Source organism: Populus nigra, chromosome 10 (genome assembly GCF_951802175.1).
Source record: "Populus nigra chromosome 10, ddPopNigr1.1, whole genome shotgun sequence".
In the NCBI taxonomy this organism is placed as follows: Eukaryota; Viridiplantae; Streptophyta; class Magnoliopsida; order Malpighiales; family Salicaceae; genus Populus; species Populus nigra.
In genome coordinates this window covers 3,342,161-3,362,128 of record NC_084861.1, presented here as the reverse complement: position 1 = coordinate 3,362,128, position 19,968 = coordinate 3,342,161, and the positions used below count along the sequence as shown (strand labels likewise).

General features: G+C 32.0%; 1 protein-coding gene across 7 annotated transcripts; it reads right to left on the bottom strand.

The window, feature by feature from the left end:
* Positions 1–12,325: 12,325 nt before the first annotated feature.
* LOC133705375 (protein NSP-INTERACTING KINASE 3-like) lies at positions 12,326–18,428 on the bottom strand. 7 transcript variants are annotated; one of them, XM_062130523.1, is made up of 12 exons: positions 17,959–18,424; positions 17,552–17,767; positions 17,064–17,196; positions 16,865–16,936; positions 16,628–16,771; positions 16,435–16,506; positions 16,269–16,328; positions 16,071–16,168; positions 15,826–15,972; positions 14,675–15,016; positions 13,363–13,754; positions 12,326–12,932 (listed from the first exon to the last, which is right to left on the bottom strand). In XM_062130523.1, the coding sequence occupies exons 2-12, from the start codon at positions 17,655–17,657 to the stop codon at positions 12,615–12,617; spliced, it is 1,884 nt and encodes a 627-aa protein (XP_061986507.1). In that variant the 5' UTR covers positions 17,658–17,767; positions 17,959–18,424; the 3' UTR covers positions 12,326–12,614. The 7 variants fall into 7 exon arrangements, with proteins under 7 accessions (XP_061986507.1, XP_061986508.1, XP_061986509.1 ...); XM_062130524.1 differs by having other exon boundaries at positions 18,009–18,424; XM_062130525.1 differs by having other exon boundaries at positions 18,105–18,424.
* Positions 18,429–19,968: the final 1,540 nt, after the last annotated feature.

Here is a 19,968-nt window from a genome sequence, read left to right as displayed (position 1 = left end):
CTAATAAGATGAATCAAACCAAACTTTTTTGGTTCATTTTAGTTTCATATATACGGTGTTAGGTTCAATATTTTCTAACACTCTTTTGTGTCCATAAAAAAAACCAAAGGCTGCTTCCCTGGTACGTTGCTTTGAGGTATTTGTTACTTAGTTTGGTGGCTGTTATTTTTTAAAATATTTTTTATATATAAATATATTTAAATAATTTATTTTTGTTTTTTTAAATTTATTTTTGATATTAACATTTTAAAATAAAAAAAAACTAATTTTAAATAAAAAATAATAGTCGCATTCCTAAACATGTTTTTAGCATGTAATTCTTGACTCACACTACGTTACGAATCATTTTTTTTTCTAACCTTAAAAAAAGATGTTAAGAAGTAAAAAATCTATACATATTCAATGAAATAGTTTAAAAATATTGAGATGATAATATATTGAACAATCTTTTTTTAAAAAAAAAATATTGAGACTAGACCTATTGACTTAACTCGGGTCAACCATGATTAACCCGAGAAATCCACGATCAAAGAAAAATCCACGATCCAGGACATGAGATCGTGAAAATCCCATGGAAACCAAATCAAAAAAAAATAGGGAGCTCAATTCTAATCAACTTATTAAAGGCCAAAAAATAAAAATAAAAAATCAATTTAAAAAAGATATTTAAGTAAACAAAAATACTATTAAGAGAGCATAACATGCTTATATTTAAGCAATTAGTTTAATTTAATTAAAAACTAAAATTTCTTTTTAAAAAATTTAAATTTAACAAAGAACAACATATAAAAAGACCCGACATATATAACCTAGGTTATTTTTAAAATTAGTGAAAAATTTTATAAAAAGCAATAAAAAAATAATGGAGCCTAATTTTCAATTAAATCAAATACTAAAGGATAAAATTGAAAAACCATGAGCTTGAGAAAAGGGAAAATAAATAAACTCGTGCAAATCTTCTAAACCTAAGTCAATTTCTCAAATTTGCAACCCATTAAATCATAAATATGAGCTAAATCAAGAAGCTTATTCCAATATTTAGGATAAAATCAGAAAAAAATAGTATCAATTTAAAAATCAACCAATGTAAAAACAAAATTAGCAATAAAAATAATGAAGAATGAAATTGAAAAAAAAATAAAAATGATCTCAAATAAAATAAATAGTAATAAAAAAGTAATGGCCAAATCTGTTAGATTAAAAAACTAAAGGAGGGAAATCAAACAAATTTTAATTCTATAAAATAATTCAAATAAAAAATATCAATTGAAAGAACAGGAACTAAATCTAAAGAAAAAATAAATTAAAATGTTGTTGTGAAATACTAAAAGGTCATGCATGAAAATCAATTAAGGAGGGAAAGGGGAAAAAAGAAAGAGCAAACAAATGCCAAATAAGAGGGAATTACACCGCATATGTTATCTAGGGAGGTAGATCCTGCCGTGACGAATCGAAAAACACTAAGAAAGGTGTTTTTACAACTACACCTACCATTTAAATAGAGTAAAGAGGTTTACTCGATAATGTGTTCAACGTATGCGCCAACAACTTTATGTTTATGTGTGTGTGTAATACCAAGTTGTTTCTAAAACCACATGATAATAAAAAAAAAATCTAAATAAAAGTTATGAATAAGCCCCTCGAAACAAGGTAGGAGATTTTAAAATTTAAGGGTGAGTTTTTTTAATATGTTAAAGGTGAAATATCAAAAAAGCCCCCAGACTCGAGTTAAATATTTTTTGTTTGCTTTTAAGGGAAATTAAATAATTATATTGTGTAAAAAATATGAAAAGATCAAGTTGTCCCTAATTAATTCCAAAATGACTATATGAAAAAACTCAATCACCTTAAATAAACAAAGTTTTTTTGTTGTGAGAATGGCAAAAATAGTAAATTTACTATTCAAATTCATAATAAATCAAAGTATCTTAAATAAAAAAAAAAACACTCCATCAAACTCGTAAATCAGGGCACACCAAGTTACTCTGGCAAACCTGCAAACCATGTTAACCTTATAAAAATATAAAATAAAAGAAAATAAATTATGAAGTCAAATTCTCAATCATCTCAATATTAAAAGATGAAATAAAAAAAAATAAATTTGAAAAAACAATCATAACAAAAATTCAAAAAGAAAAAGAAAGAAAGAAAGAAAGCAAAATCCATGGATTATTATTATCATTCACAGTGCAATTTGTGTGGGTGAATAATGTTTTCCTCACACCATTTAATTATCATTCACATGACTTTTTTTTAAACTATATTTTTAACTATATGAGAAAAAAAAACAATAAAGTATAAAAAATCAAGTTCAATTAAAAAAAAATAACCCACCAAACTCGTAAACTGGGATAATCTAGGTTACCTTGGTAAACTGGTAGACCTTGTTAACGTCATATAAAGGCAAAATAAAAGGAAGTAAATTATAAAGCTAAATTCTCAACAATCTTAATTTTAAAAGATGAAATCGACAAAAATATATTTGAAAAAAAATCATAATAAAAATTCAAAAAGAAAAAAAAGAAAAGAAAAAACAAATAAAGCAAAACATTATGGATTACTATTCTAATCCATAGTGTAATGGGTGTTGCGTGAACAATGATTTCAACATATCATTTAATTTTTGTTACTTTATAAAGTTTCATACATGATTTTTTTCTAAAACTAATTTTTTTTAACTTTTATGAGAAAAAAAATAGACTATAAAAAAATCAAGTTCAATTAAAAACAAAATCCAGCAAACCTAGGGGCATCTTGAGTTACCTTGACAAACCATGCTAACCCATAAAAGGATAGATTTTTTTCTTACAAAACTAAATTCTTAACTATCTCAATATTAAATAATAAAATCAACAAAAATAATTTTGTAAAAAATCATAACAAAAAAACCAAAAGAAAAGAAAAAAAACATGTGTTCAAGAAAAAAATACTCAATGTGGAGAGATACTGTAGCAATCCACAGTGCAATGAATGTTGGGTGAACAAGGGTTTTCTCACATCTTTTTATTTTTGTTACTTTATAAAGTTTAATAAATGATTTTTTCTCTAAAACTATTTTTTTAACTATATGAGGAAAAAATACACTATAAAAAAGTCAAGTTCAATTAAAAAAGAAAAAAAAACTCCATCAAACCCATAAATTAGGGCATCCTAGGTTACCTTGACAAACTTACAAACCATACTACCATCATATAATGATAAAATAAAAAAACATTACAAAGCTAAATTCTCAACCATCTCAATATTAAAAAATAAAATCAATAAAAACAATTTTAAAAAAATCATAACAAAAGCAAAACCAAAAGGAAAGGAAAAAAAACGTGTGTTCAAGAAAACAAATCAACATAAGGAGATATTGTAGTAATCTATAGTGTTTTGTCAAGAAAGTTATAGTGTTTTTCCAACATGCTTTAACTTTTTTTTTTAATTATTAGCACAATGACTATGTGTTGTTAAGATTATTTTTTAAATTTTATTTTTATTTAATTATATAAAAATTAAAATTGATATTCATGATAAAAAATAATGATAATATACTTTTTTTTATTAGCAATATGATTTATTAAATAAGAATTAATGACAATTAAAATATATTCATGAAAATTCTAATAACTTGAATTCAAAAAGAAAAATATATATTTTAAAAATATCTTTCTTGGCCATGTATTTCTTTTTTGATTTTAACAAAAACATATTTTTCTTAATTTGAGACATTGTTTGATAAATAAAAACTCGTTATGATTAAAAAAAAATTAAAAAAATATGAAATAATTATTTTTACGCACATGCACAAATAAATCATCCAAGAATGTTTTTTCCCCACACTTGACATTGTTGTGGTCTTGTATCTGCATCTGAATTTCATATTTTTAGCAAATGTCATGAGGCTTGTCAGTAGTCGCTTCTCTCCCCCATAGCTCTCTATGTTGATTTTCTCCCAATGATGATTTCTTCAAATGATTTCTCAGAATAAGACCGATGGTTTGGCTAAGTTGCAATTAGCCTGCATGCTGCATGCGTATGCTGGCGTCTTTGGAAGCCCAGAAATGATCTAGTCTTTCAAACCTAGCTTAGCCTGGTCTACTGATCAAATTTTACAAAATTAAAGCATTTTCCCAAAGGCTTGAATCTGACGAGGGAAGTTTCTCATCTACTCGGCCTCTTTGTGAGAATTAAGCAGGCTAATGCTCCTAGTTGGTCGATCTCCTCCGCCGCCGAGTTTCTTGAAGTATAACTCTGACGCTGCTGTCAATTCTTTAAAAGCCATATTGGAGGAGCTGGCATTGTCGTTCGAAATAGTTTGGGTTCGGTTATTCATGCTCAAGGCGTCCATTTCCATCATACAACTGATTCTGCCACACTTGAAACTCTGGCTCTCAAAGCTGCTGTTTCTCTTGCAATGATCGATATATGATTTTTGATGACTCGGCCTGTCAGACGATCCTCCTAGATGTCCTTCGCCATAGCCATTCCTCTACCTCCACAAAATTTCCTTTTTACTACAAGGAATTGTAATTGGGTTGAACCGTAAGTTGGAAAAGATAAATTCCTTAAATCTCGTGTTTTACACGGTGTTATTAAAATTATTATTTACAATTAATTTTTTAATGTTCTCATCAAAATAATTCCTTTTTAAAATATAATATTTTTACATATTTTTAAATAAAAAATATTTTAAAAACAATTATTATCATATTTTTAATCTTCTTGTTACCGAGAGTGCACTATTCTCCTTGAATGAATGGCTATTTCATTCACCCATTTTATCTAATAAAATTTTTATATTTATCAATTCAAGAAACAAAGAAATAGATTTCACTATTCTTTTTTTTTGCAATTTTAAATATTAATTAGTTTCAGCATTATCAAAATTATATAATCATGAGAGATTACAATGTTAGCTGTTGATGGTGTGTGTTCCAAACAAATCTAGATAAGGATCCAATCAACTCTTTCTACAGTAGGATTCAATATTTGAATGTTTAATAGAGGTACAAATAAATATAAAGAAGTTCAGTAGGGTTTAACGTGTCGTATTTCTTCCGAGGATAAATAGGAATGAAAATGAATTCGATAGATATCCGGTATCCGGCCAGCTCGATTTAATATTATTAATATTAAAAAAATTGCAAAATATTCTCTTTTTACTTTTTTACTAGATTTGTATAGTGGACCTGGCATGCGGCCATCCCGAAGGACAGAGGAGCAAGTAAGGGAACTTTATGGGAACCAAAAATCGTAGGGGTTCGGCCGAATAGTGAAATAAGAGTGGTGGCGTGGCCTCAACGTGTCTCTTTCTTCTTTTCTTCGAGCAAGCCGACGCAAAGTTTGATACTTGTCAAATTCAGCAACTGATTGATTTATTGACTTACCAACATTTTGGTTCTTTCGAGAGGGAGAGGGCAAATCATGACAAGCTCAAATCCGCCATTCCTACCCCTATATATATACTAACGTTGTAGTTGTTTTTTTAACCTTAGCATAGGTTAGCAGCTAAATTTTTTTTTAATTTTTTTTTTGTTAATCTAGCATGGTGAAGGAAGACTAGAATACAGGACATACAAAACCTATGCTGACATGTATGTGTACTTCTCGTGCTTGTACTATTTTACAAAACCTATGTCGTCGTTTTTTTATCAAAAAATAAAAAAAATTAAAGATAAAAAATATTTGAATAAATAAATGAAAATGCAAAGGAAAAAAAATGAAGAACAAAAATGTTTTTTTAGTTGCTTGGAAACCAAGCAATTGAGAAAGAAGATAAAAATTTTCACCTATAATTAGATGGTAATCTTAAACAAAAAAGGATGAAACAAGAAATAAAAATAAAAAAAATCAAAAAACCATCTTTCTCGTATTCATTCTCTGACCTATTATTTCTAAACCAAACGCCAGCCCTAAACTGAACCTAAAACAAAAACAAGCCCAAATACATCAACTCATCTTCCACCTTAGTTGTCTAGCCACCATCTAAGCTCGCCATCACTTCTTTCTCTGCCTAAATGTGGTGAATAATAGCTTGAATGATTTCAGTTTTAATACTTATTTTAATTTTGACAATGGTCAACATCACATTAACAACAAAATCATAATATATCTAACAATAGGCTTGTATAACCATTGGGTTGTGACATGTATAAGACTCTTTCAATTTTAAAATCCCAAATGAATTGGAATTCTTGTAATATCCTCCATGCAAATATCATTGACATGTTGGTTCATGCTTATATTGTAATTGAACATAAGTTGTGGTTGAACATTGTACATTATATTGTAGTGAACTCTTTATATGCCACCACTTAAGTGTATTAATCAAAATAGCTTTAGTTCAAAACATTTGTCCAACCTTCAATTTAGTAGTTAAGCCAGAGTTCTTAAGACTCAAAGCTCAATAAAAGCTTTTCATATAAGCAAATCCACTAACATCTTTAAATTCAGGAATGAAAAGTCATATTATTTGGTTTATTAGCTCAGTTTGCTCATATTCCTCAACTACATCATCGGCATAAATGTTACTTTCCTTGTCACTCAGTTTAAACTCGTCATAATAGGAAGGAGTAGTTACAATACCCAACCAAGCTTTAATATACATAATTTTTTAAGTTGATATTAGGTTCATTGCATCACCACATGTCCTAAACGGACTTGTTACTTGTTATGCTTGTACTGTGGTCTTTTTACTATAACTTAGGACCCGAGGAAACTCCAAACTTGATAAATTTTCTTGTTTAGGTACTATTCAAGTAGAGCTCTAACATTTGCAAACCATTTACATTGACCAACCCAATCATTGTATTGAAACTCATATCACTAGTAATGTGCACATCGCCGGAACAATTTGGATGGCCCCCACCTAGCATCATTCGGGTAATATCAACGTTAGTTTCGAAACAAATTCCACCCAATCCTTTGACATACTAAGTTCTTAAGTTTGGTAAATAAATTGTCTAATCTTAAACCACAAAACTCAACATGTTAAGTGATACCATTAATAGTATTAATAATGATACCATCATAATAACATAATATTCCCACTATAGAAGCCATATATATATAAAAGCATAACAAAATACAATGTAAATTTATCAATATAGCTAATTAATCGAGTTGTAATGCTAGTGATAAATTTAAAAAAAAACTCTAAATTAACAAAAAAACCTAAACTAAACCCTAAAACCCTTACATAATAAACATAACATATATAAGTCATTGGTTTTTCTCACTAATAATGTAATTTATACTCTTAATTGACTAATTTATATATAATCAACATAAATTATAGTTAATTTAGGCAAAATTAATAAAAATACTAAAACTTGAACACTAAAAACCTATAAATTAACCAAGAAAAACATCAAATTAATAGAGAGGAAGGTGGATTATAGCTTAAATTGGTTTAAAAAGGGCTATTGTGAGAGGTTATAGTGGCGAGTAAGAGAGATTGTCATAGGGGAGAGATAGAGAGAGAACCAATAGTAGAGAGGGAGAAATATGAGGTCTGTCGCACTGGAAAAAAAAAGAGAGTTTTTTCACGATAGAGAAAGAAATCAAAGGGCTAAGCTTCGAGTTGTGCTGGAAAGAGGTAAAAGAAAGGGGAAGAAAAAATAAAACGAGGGAAAAAGAGTTATGAATTTTGAAATCAGGTAATCACATATGTACTACATTCATGACTAAATGGTTACACATATAGTACATGTGCGACTAATATACATATATGTAGTACATGCACATCTTAATAGGTTGTGTAAGTACTACATACATAATTTTTATTTTTATGCTAGATTGGAAAATATTTTCCCAACTATACTAGTTTGAAAAATACTTTTGGTCATTGTGCTAAATTGATAAAAAAAAATCCAATTGTTGTAGCCAACTTTCTTTCCTCTGATTTTCTTATCCATCTTCTTCCACCATATGCTCTGATTACTCTTCCCAATTACAATGTAGAATTCTTATCTATCTACCTCTTGTGAATAAAAAACAAAAACATTAGTGAAAGCTATCAATAGACCCGGGTTTAAGGCTATATACCTAAGTTTATAGTGCTTTTCACACCCCCTTGGGTCGAGGTGGGTACAACCATAGAGTAGCAATGAGCCCAAACCCTTAAGTATCCACCAACCTAAGATGCAACTAGGCACTAATAGGCTTATAAATGAGTCCGGATCAACTTTGAAATTAATGAAGGTGAGCTCCTCTTTGGCCGACTAGGAGTCATAACCTCCTAGAGGATAGTCGTTGTCAAGTACAAAACTTGACCTGAATACATCAGTCTTAGTTAAACTTGTTCATTCATCACTAATCAAAGAGACAAAATATACATTTATTAAATGCAAACACACTTCTCACCCACGCGTCATAAAAGAAATTGATGTATGAGTTAGCGTAAACAAAACTTAGCCATAAATTTTAGAGTGGTGATTAATTTTTACAATGATTCATTGTGGCTTTAAACCATTGTCACTAAATAATAAAAAATAATTGGTAAATGTATAAATTATTTTGGCCTTCCTAGCCGTTTCACTTCCTCATATGAATTTTACACCATCTCACCTAGCTAGTTGTTACCCAATTTAACAAAATCAGTGTGTAATATTATTAGACCTAAATATGATAGACTATCATGTCATGATTCATGAGACGTGAAACTTGTCATATTGATATCACATAATATAAAAGATGTTAAAGAATCAATGAAATAGGCAAAGTGAAAACCTTTAATTAAACAAAAATAAAAAATAAAAAATAATGTTATTAAACTTGAATTAATCTCGTGGTTAGTGGTTAATTCCAGATTAAATTAAAAAAATAATGATAGCTAACTCAATTAAATTCGGACAACTTCACAAGTTAATCGATGAGTCAAAACTTTATTTGACTTTCAAAATACATTGTTATGATGTTGTTTTGAACTAACCCGAATTTATTCGCTCATCCCATAACCCAAGTTTTGAATAAGTCATGGACTAAGATGGATTTAATAACTTTTATCAAATGCAGTACTAAGTGTTATGGAGTGTGGTAATTCTGTTTTTAAGTGATTTTAATGTACTAATATTTTAAAAAATCTAAAACAAAATCATATTGATCTATTTTCAAGCAAAATTATTTTTTAAAAACATTTTATACTACAATATTAATCACAAAAGGAAGGATATTACTGCTTTTTTCACAGCACGAGACCCATTATAGGGTATTAAGTTGATGAAGAAGTATAAAGAAATAATAATTTGGAAAAAGTAGAGTAGAATGACCGTTTAATTATCTCATTTTGGTATATATTCACTAGATTAGGCTGGTGTTTTTAAATATCACCATTGTATTATAATATTTGTAACTTCAAACCATGAAGTAATACTGCAGTTTTCCATATCATAAACTATGTATATGGCCGTCATAAGGGTAATGACACGCCTCACTTCTAGTAGATTACGGGAACAAGGTGAAAATCCGCTGGAGATCATGCAGGGAAGGGTGAGAGAGATAAGGGAGCAACATTGGACCTTTCTGGACTTGGCTAGCTAGCCACGACTTGCCTTGGCATGTAGGTTTGCTAGCTAGCTAGTGCCCTTAGTTAATTCTAAGAAAAGCCGACATTGCTGGCAGCTGACTGGCTGGTTGGTTTTCTTTGCTGTGATTGAACAAGCTATCAATGGCTAACGACTGCCACAAAGGATGGGATTAGTGGACATGTTAGGAGGATTTGGAGATGGGAAAGGATGTAGATAGGCACGAGTTAGTGGATCCACTCAGACAACATGGAAAGTTACAGAGTCCAATAATGAAAAGTAATGCATGCAACCAAGAAAAGTAGCCGGGCTGCCCATCTTTATTACATTGACATTAGTATCCTTATGTAATATAATAATATAAATCATTTGTTTTTATCTTGCTTTATTGATCGGGTGGTTATAAATTTAAATTTTATTATTTTTATTTATTTGATAAAAATTAAACATAATATAGTATAAGTTTTTGTAAATTTCAAGCTCAAATGAGTTTTCACTTGAGAAAATATGTTGGAGGATAATATAAATTATATATTAAATTAAGATGAATTTTAAACACATGTTAGATCAATTGCTAAATTTTCAAAAGATTGAGAGATTGATCCTTATGGATGATAGTGATATTGTTAGCTCTAGTATTAATTAATCTAAAAATTATCAACTCTATTAATTTTATGATAAATTAGTACTTATCACCTGGATGGAATGTTTTTCGATAATTTTGATATACTGATATAAAAATTAAAAAAAAATGAATATATTTTTACATGAATAACATTTTTAAAAATATTTTCCACCACCATACCAATACCAAGTATCTATGTATTTATGGATTTTAGATTAGTATATATAAATATTAGGGACAGACGAATCAAAAGGTGAAGGGTATGAAAGTCATCTAGATAATCAAGACATGTAATTAATTATTAGGAACTTTTTCATCCATAACTTGTAATGGTGGACCATTTTTAGGAAAAGCAAGAATTGTTTTAGAAAATAAAGAACAGACCATGATTTTTATCAAGAAATGAATCCCATGCCTCTGAGCACATCAACCTATTTAAAGCCTACAGCAATGGAGTAACTTCACCGCTAGCTTTTATAAGAGCTCATTGGATCATCGTTAAAACCTGCCTGTCAGCTACTTGAATCCGATGGGCATGGAAGTCTCTTGTCAAGAATATTCATTCATCCAAGGGCCTTTAAAAGCGAGGGCCGAGGGGTTCCTCACACCCTCCTCCAGAATTTAACAGTTTGCTTGTGCTTAGTCATTGTCTATGCTGGCTACAACATGAAGCTTTTGCTCTGAAAGCCAGCAAAGTCTTTGGCCAATGCATATCTGGCAAACCGGCAAGTCACAGAAACGGCACGGTCACGACTCTTTTCTGGTTTTTCCTTTCTGTATTATGTTGATAATAAAAAGGTTTGTGTTCTAAGCAGAAGTACCTCAGCAAGACCTTGTGGTGAGTGTTCTTTTTTTTGCTGTTGATTACCAAATGTGTGTGTGTCAGTTCCATCATGAAATGAATTATATGCTAACGTGAACATCTCTCCCCGTCTCTGAATGCATTAATCCGGTTACTTTTTCTGTTTTGTTTGGGTTTTTTGAAGCCATCGGCATTCCTGACTGGAACTTTCCGATTAATATGAATCAATTCCTAGAAAATGAATGCAAAACCACATAACAGAGTATGCATGACTATTGTACATCTAACGAGGAAAAAAAAGTTGTAGATTCGAGTTTAACAGGAGTCTGAACTCTGGATAAAACACCATTAAAGTTACAAATATATGTGGTTTTATTCAGCAAAAAACTTATAAAATCTGGTTTAAAACAACAGCAAAAAAAATAATAAAAATAAAATATGAAATCAACAAGCAAAAAGCCTAAATTATAGTCTGAAACTTCAAAGGTAATTTCAATGGCCTTCATAGTGGAATTTTGCGAATCTGAAAGCAAATGAGTCCAGGGAAGGAACTACTGACCGAGTAAAGTTTAATCTTCTATCAGGAATATATTTGTAAAATTTGAGTTTGATTCAATAATTGGATTAAAAATTACAATTATTTTGAGTTAAACAGTTTATTTCAATATCTTGAACTATTTTTTTTTTATCAATCTAATCCATAAAATCCTGGGCTAATTGTTACTCATCGACATCCTTCCAACTTCATGCGTTCAGCACGGTCATAAATTACTCGCAAACGATCAAATCCCCTCAGAACAAGATTTGATAATTTCCCATCACATTTGCAACTAAAGAGAACTTGCATCTTCATTGCTTGTAATGTGACAAACGTACATAACGATGATGGCTATTTCCCGCTCCACATCAACAAGCTATTCTAACCCTAATTGAAAAACTTACAGCAGAGGTTTATCAAGACGGAATGATCTAAAGAATACAAGTTAATACACTTATCATCCGACATATTGTCAGATCATCTTGCTTAGAATTGATTTTATTTCTGGGTTTTTGGTTTGGTCTTGGTTGGCCTCTTAGTACTTGGGCCTTGGTTCCTTTTTGAGCAATAATGAAACTCGATTGCCTTGTTTGCCAAAACCCAAAATAAATGAAAGAGAAAGGAAACGATCAGTATGACTGCAGCCACCCTCCTTCAATGGGATCCATCTCCAAGTCTAGATAATCTACAATCTACCTCAGAGATATAATATATGGTATGGGAAGCACAACCGAGTTCCCGTCGTTTATTTTATGTTTTTAGGGTGGAAGCAATGGTCATTGCAGGTCGCAGCCCGAGCGGTCAAATGAGCATATACAATCATACAGATTCCAAACACTTGCATCAACACATTTTTGGCTACCCAGGCAAAATGTCAGCATCGACTAAATTAAATTTCAGGTCTCTATAATCACAAACACATTTCCAAAATTTTCCAGAGATCTCAGCTGGGAGCAATCAGCTCAAACTCATCTTCCAAGAAAGAACCGAGATGTTTGTTTTATACATGGCTTTCCTTTCGCTTTTTACAGATGAATACATGCACTCAACAACTATCAACAATATTACATACTTTTCATTTTCAAAGTTTTGCAACTTCATGTTTGATCACGCAAGGAGGTGTTGAGGAAGAAATGATAGTCACCGAGGACCAGAAAGCTCCATTGCTTCTACCACAAGGGAGGATTCTTCTATAAAATCAGAATATTTTTGAGGAGGGTTTTCACATGATCGGAACCTTGGGGTCTCCACTTTTTGTGAGGCTTCCCATTTCTCAGCTAAACCATCACCTTCTAACATCTTTAGTACTTCAGACATCTTCGGCCGGTGAGAAGGGTTAAATTGAGTACATAAAAGAGCAACCTGAACCATTTCTTCTAATTCAATTCTGTCAAACTTGCCTCTAAGATCCTTATCCACCATGAGATTTAGCTTTCTGTCCTGATGGAGCTTCTTCACCTGAAAAAAAGAGCAAAGATGAGGTGGTGTTGATTATCTGAATGCAGAATGATCCCGGATCAGTTTGTTCAGACTCAACAATACTTAGTGGAATTCTTGGAATTTCTGTCATTGAAGAATTCTATCTTAACTGAAAAGTCAACAATTGAAGTTGATCATGCTTTTTTCTTTTCTTTTCCTATTAATGTTGTTGGAAACATCTAATGCACCGTTAGGAGCAGATATTGAGAATGCTAACAAGTCGTTGCACAATCTCAAGACAGTCCACCTCAAAATGTCCTAAATGCCAAAAGTCCACAATTTAAGTGCTGAGTTCATCATGTTATCTTTCAATTATATATTCATGGTTATAAAAAGCTAAAAGGTGATGGAGGGGTGAAGCAGGGGAGGATAGACAGTGAGAGAGTGGAAAGACAGAGAGAGTGTGTACCCAATCAAGCATGACGCCTTTCTGGTTTGCTGCCCTTCCAAAATCTAATGCCTTCTGACCTGTGATTAGCTCAAGAAGCAAGATCCCAAACCCAAACACATCAGTCTTTTCCGATGACTGACCTGTTGATAAATACTCCGGAGAAATATGACCGACGGTGCCACGAACAGCTGTGGTCACATGGGAATCTCTGTGATCCAAAAGCTTTGCCAACCCAAAATCTCCAACAACTGCCTCAAAGTCCTCATCCAACAAAATGTTGGCTGCTTTGACATCACGATGAATAATTTTGGGGTCACATTGCTCATGCAAATATAGGAGCCCCCTAGCTGTGCCTAGAGCTATCCTCTTTCTTCTTGCCCAGTCCAAAGCTGGTCGATCATGAATATGATCTGAAGATGGAACCCACAAACAATGAGATTAAACTCGAGCAGACAATTAGAAATAAAGGAAAGGGGGCTTAACCATGGTAGCTGAAACAGGTGAGCTGATGTGCCAGTTTGCCAAAACAATGATGTGGTTAATTTTCCAACAAACAGAAGTGCCATATCTCATCATATGAAAATTTCAATTGGCCAAAACAGTCAAGTGGGATGATACGCTAAATTACCATATAGGATGAGAAACTCAACTGTAAAGCAAACAATGAGCTCTAGATGAGTTCATTTAAGAATGTAAACTTAAAGCTAAACTTGCAAAGATATCATTTCCAATAAATGTTTTCTTGACGTACTCGGAATAATGGCGATGAAACACAGCAATATTAGCCAAGACTGGATTTAAATTTAATTATGAACAACAAAATTGGAAGTTAATTCTGATATACCAAGTTTCGTATTTTTATGTAGAATCTTGTGGCTATTAGGGGGTGGATGCTTGAGATTCAGTCAGAAAAGGTAAGCTGCCAAATTACAACAAACAGACACTTGGCACCAGGGGAAGAGCATTCACTTAGTTGTGGCTGTGGCAGTGGCAGTGGCAGTGGCAGTAGATAGGTACTGAAATGGTGGCGGAGGTTTCACTGGTCCTTCGAGTCACCTCAGAAGCTCTTGTGCATCAATGGTGTTACTTTGGTGGTGCCCACTGATGAATTAGTCATATGATGTCCGTGTTTGAAAGATTGTCACAAAGGTAATGGCATGGCAATAGTGAGGATGCATCTTTTCTGTCAGTAGATTCTTTATGTGTATACTTGCTATATGGTTTATGACCACATTTGGGGTTATTAGCATGCCACATGCAAGTTTAAAATCTTTAGACAATAAAAATTGGGCAACGATTACTAAAAACTTGAGAGTTCATATTTACTGACCTCTTAATTGAGATGCTACACTTCCATTCGGCATATAGGGGTAAACAAGAAGCCTTTCATTCTCAGTTGTGCAGAACCCAGAGAGCCTCAGAAGATTTCGATGGACAGCCAAACTTATGGTTTCTACTTCTGTCTGGAATTGGATTTCACCACCAGCAACATTAAAGTCCTTCAGCCTTTTGACAGCCACCACAGTTCCATCATTCAACCATCCCTTGTACACAATGCCAAATCCACCTGTCCCGAGAATATTCTTTGAACTGAAATGATCAGTTGCAGTACGCAGCTCCTTAAATGTATACCTTCTTACATGGCCCAAGCATACCTCTGGGTCATATTGCTCTGACAAGCAACACATAGTTGAGAATCCAGGTTTAATGGAAAATGCAGGAAAAAGAGTAAAATCATAAACAGAATGAATGAAGTGAATCAAGAATAATCAAAATTGAAATAAATTTAGAAGAATTAAAAAAATGTAGCTAAGAAAGGTCCTTTGCTTGGCACAATGGTAAGGTTTTTGAGGTGCAATCATGAGGATACAAATTCGAACTTTGAGAATACTATATGCAGATTGAATATCTAAACAAAACACATTTTACAATTATTTGAAACAGCAGATATAAAAGAGTTGTTACTGGTGCGATGGTAAAATTCCTGGACTTGAAACCACTAGAGTATTCAAATTCTCTTCCACTCACCCTCCTTTTCTGTAGCCATGACTATATTAAAGCTGCATTTTCCGAAAATGCAGTACGACATAACAAATACAAAGGGCAGGTTATCCTATGAGTTCAGGTATAATTTTGGGGTGAAAGAAACATTATATACAATGTATGACCATCACATTGTCCTATGAGTTCACGTATAGTTTCACTTGGTGTGGAAATAATGCTGCAAACAGTGTGTTACAGTCTAATTTTTTAAGGGATTATATTTATTGTTCTTTTCTCTCAGACAATTAACACTAAAATTCATAGCTGGAGCCATTATAATGAGTCAAAAGCAACCAACTGTATGGCTTTTGCGACAACTCACTTTCCATGATGACAGATGTGAGCATAATAGGAACTATAGTTGGTGCCTTGGTTCCTTGCATTTATAGAACAACCATAGGAAAAATCAAGAAATGAAAAATGGAGTATAAAACTAACCATTGACATCAAAGAAAATTTGCTGGTTGTGTCTATATCGCCACCAAACAAGTAACCCAATAACTATTATGGTGGAAAAGGCAGCACCAAAGCTTGCACCAAAAGCAATAGCCACACGGTGACCATTTGTTCCAGAGCTGGATTGACCTATGAATCCACAGAGAAGCAAAGAAACATATATGATCTATCCTTATGGAGATAAAAACAAACAAACAGAAAAAAGAAATTAAACATATGATAAGCACCATTCAGACCATCTGGTGGGAGAGAAAGAGGCTCTGGAAAGACAGCAGAACAGCTGTTACTGGCCTTAGGTCCACATATTAAAGGATTACCCGTAACTCTGAAATGAAAAGAGAGTTTGAGATTTCCAATTAAGTAACAAAAAATGTAACTAGTATGAGGAGCAAGCATTTTTCAACGACACAGAAACAGCATCTCACTTGAAAGTTCTTGCTGATATTTTTGGCAAGGAACCGCTCAGATTGTTAAATGAAAGATCCCTAAAAGCATAGCATCACTTACAATGGTGAATAGGTATGTTCACAAAACTAACAATAACTATTAAACAAGCAATCAGTGGGTTGCATAGGTGCAAGGAGGACATACACAAGTGTGAGACCTTTGAGATTGGACAGAGACTCGGGGCAGGGTCCAGTAAGGCTATTGTTATTTAATCGCCTGAATTTCTCAGAAGACAACATAAGGGTAAGAATGTGCGTTAATCTAAATAAGAAATATTCCAAGTCATGCAGCATCTTCTGAAGAAACCGGAGTAAATAAAAAAAAAATTGAAACTCACAGGTAATTCAGGTTCTTGAGGTCCCCCAAAGAAGTGGGCATATCTCCACTAAATGTATTGTTCGAGAGATCAAGTGTCTGAAGCTTCTCCAGCTTGCCAATTGCAGCAGGTATAGGACCTGAAATGGCATTATTCTGCAGCAACCTACATATTTATGCAAGTATGAATCGCATTTCAGTGATACTACTCAAGAATCATGCCATCACTGCTCAGCAAAAACAAAAGGTTATGACTTACACTGTTTGCAGGTTAGTGAGATTGCCGATAGACGGAGATAAAGTCCCAGATAAGCTCTGACTGGGAAGTCCCCTATTTAAAATTATAAGGAAAAAAATAAAAACATTCACTTAGTGGCATGGTCTGCAAAAAAAAGATATATAGGAAGTACATATAAATGAAAATATATATGTACGTAAGAACAAAAGAAGCAACTTACAAAGCAGAAACATATCCATCTGGGGAGCAAGTAACCATCCTCCAGCTACAAGGATCAACAGAATTGATATCCCAATTCTCCAGAACATTATATGGGTCGAGTAGAGCAGTTTTTATGGCCACCAAAGCTACCACTGCTCAATTTTCAATTGAAACAAGTAGCAAAAATCAACACTATGAGCTTCTCCATAAATGAAGTACCATCAACTATCCAAGAAGATATTTTAAAGCTACGGTGCTTTTATATCACGAAAATTAATGGTAACAAATAAAATAAATTTTAAAGTACGAGGATGGGATAATGAGGGTAGTTCAGAAATCCCTTGCAGGCCATAAAAGCATTTAGTAGAGGATAAGATTAACTTTCTCCAAAAATGAATACTATTACTACAGAAAAATTGCAAAATAACATACTTTTTCTGTGGACAGAAGCTGTAATGAGCAAGAGAAAGTGAGATGGAGAAGATCCCGTGAGAAAGGTTGACTGACCTTCAAAGTTTATACCAGTAGGAGAAAGAGTGGCAGAAGAAATCTCCATCAATGCCAAAACCAGAAATACCACTGTGCACAACCCAAAACTCCGCCTACTTTCCATGGATACTTTTTGACCCTCACTTCATTCACTTTGCAAAACTCCAACTACTCTTCTTTTATCAAAGCTTGTCCACCAACCCCAAAAGCCACGTTCTGCTATATGAACTTGTTCTGTAATGCAAATAACATAAAAAGATAACTCCTTTTCTTACCTATAAGAATCAGAAGAAGCACATAAAAAAAAAAGAAGCAAAACCCAATACACTTCCAGAACAAGAAAATGGTCCCTTTTGCAACTCTCACTTTAAGCAAATCTCCAAAAGAAACCAAAATCACTTTCTTTCTTACATAACAACGCCCACCTCAGAAAAAAAGAATTTTCTCGAGAAACAAGCAAACATGATAGTGAAACCTGAAATTCTGAAATCCTAGAGATCTGAGAATGTGGGTTTTAAGTTTTGGTTGATCCCCACAAATTCCACGTTGGCATATGTTTGGTTTCTTCTACCTTGCCCTGTTCTGTTCCACTACTGCTCTGTAATTCCACTACCATTATTATCCTCTTCTTCCTCTTCTTCTTTTTGACACAAAACAACTACACAAGCAAGCAATCAATCTGTACTGGTATAATTTTTTATAATGAAAAGAAATATTAGTCATATAAATTACAGTGACCGACTGTCAGTGAAAGAGAGATGCAGCCAAGAAACCGAGGACCAGAGCTAATTGCCAAAAAGTGGACACACATGCAGATGTAAGAAAAAAACTGCTCTTAATTTGCCTATAAAAAGGGAAACATTGCTTGTACTGCAGCAACTAAAATATTTCTTGCTGGATTTTTATTCCTTTCATCGTAATACTATTTTTAATTAATTATGCACATCAAGATTAATTTTATCCCCAATTTAGTTTTTTAACAGCCAAATTCTAAAAAGCAACGAGAGAGAAAACACTCATATTTATATTAAATGTGGCTATTTTGAGATTTGTCAAGTATGTGCCGTATTTTAAAAACTATAATAAATAATTTAAGATATTTAAGTTTTTTAATAAATAATTTATTTACAATTTTAGTATCTAGTTGTAAAAGGAAACAAAAATGTATTTATTTTAAGAATATATATATAAAATAATTTTTTATCTTTAAAAAATAAAAATATCCTTCCCATCCTAATTTTCTACTATCTATATTTTTTTCAATCAAGATATTTTAAAGTTTATTCAATAAATATAAGATTAAATTTTTGTATTTGTTTTATAATAATATTAATAGCATGCTTCAAACTATATTAAAATTCTATTTGAAAATGTGGTAATGGTAAGGTTAGTTTTTAAAAAAATTTAAGTAAAATATATATTAAAATAATATTTTTTTTATGTTTATCAATAATAAATAAACATAATAAAAAAATACTAAAAAAAAATAAAAAAAATTTGAAAAGCATGTTAGACCGGTTTTCCGAGGAGGGAGAAGTCTTGGTTAAAAAATCGGTGATTAGACTGAAGGGATTGATCAGAGAACAAGAGGATGTCTGGTTCCCAAAAAAGCGAAGTGTTCAGCAGGAAAGTAATCGGGCGGTCACGTGCTTGGACTGCCCTGCCCTGCCCTTTGTTGGCTTTTTTTGCCTTTCAAAAATAATTTTTAATAATCATATTTATGTTAAAAGTTCATGCGGCAGGTGGACCCACCTCTCAAAAAGACACCCCACACTCGAACTTGATGTTCATGTTCTAACAGAAGGCATCTCCTTTAATCGAATGTTTTTTTTTCTTTTTTAACAGCTTTTCTTCGAGAATTAACATTTTCTATTTCATGTAATATGTTATTTTTTTAAATTGATTCGCTTGCTTGAAATTTAAGCTCAGTCACCTTTGGACTGCGAATAATAAATACATAAAATATAACAATATTTTTAATTAAAAATATAAAAGTAGAAATATAAAATAAACATGTTTTTTTATATATCTGTCTTATTTATGTTTTTCAACTTAAAAAACTCAACTTTCAACGTATTTTTATTTAAAACACCTTCAAAACATTATAATAGTCTAAATAACTCATTTTAAACTCAATATACTATCTAACCGGTCCAAAAATTAAATAAATAAAAAAACCTTTATGCATACCGATGAAACTTTTCCATACCTCATGAATAGTAAACACATGTCATAGTATTTTGTATCTTGGTGTAAAATACAAAACACTATATAAACACCAAATCTTTTAATTTCTTTTTCTTATTATAATTATAATTACCAATAATATTATTTTAATATATTTTTAAATAAAATATATTTAAAATACAATTACCACTGTAATATGTAATATCAAACCGCATCGTTTCAAAGAGAGAGAGAGAGAGCATCTTTTA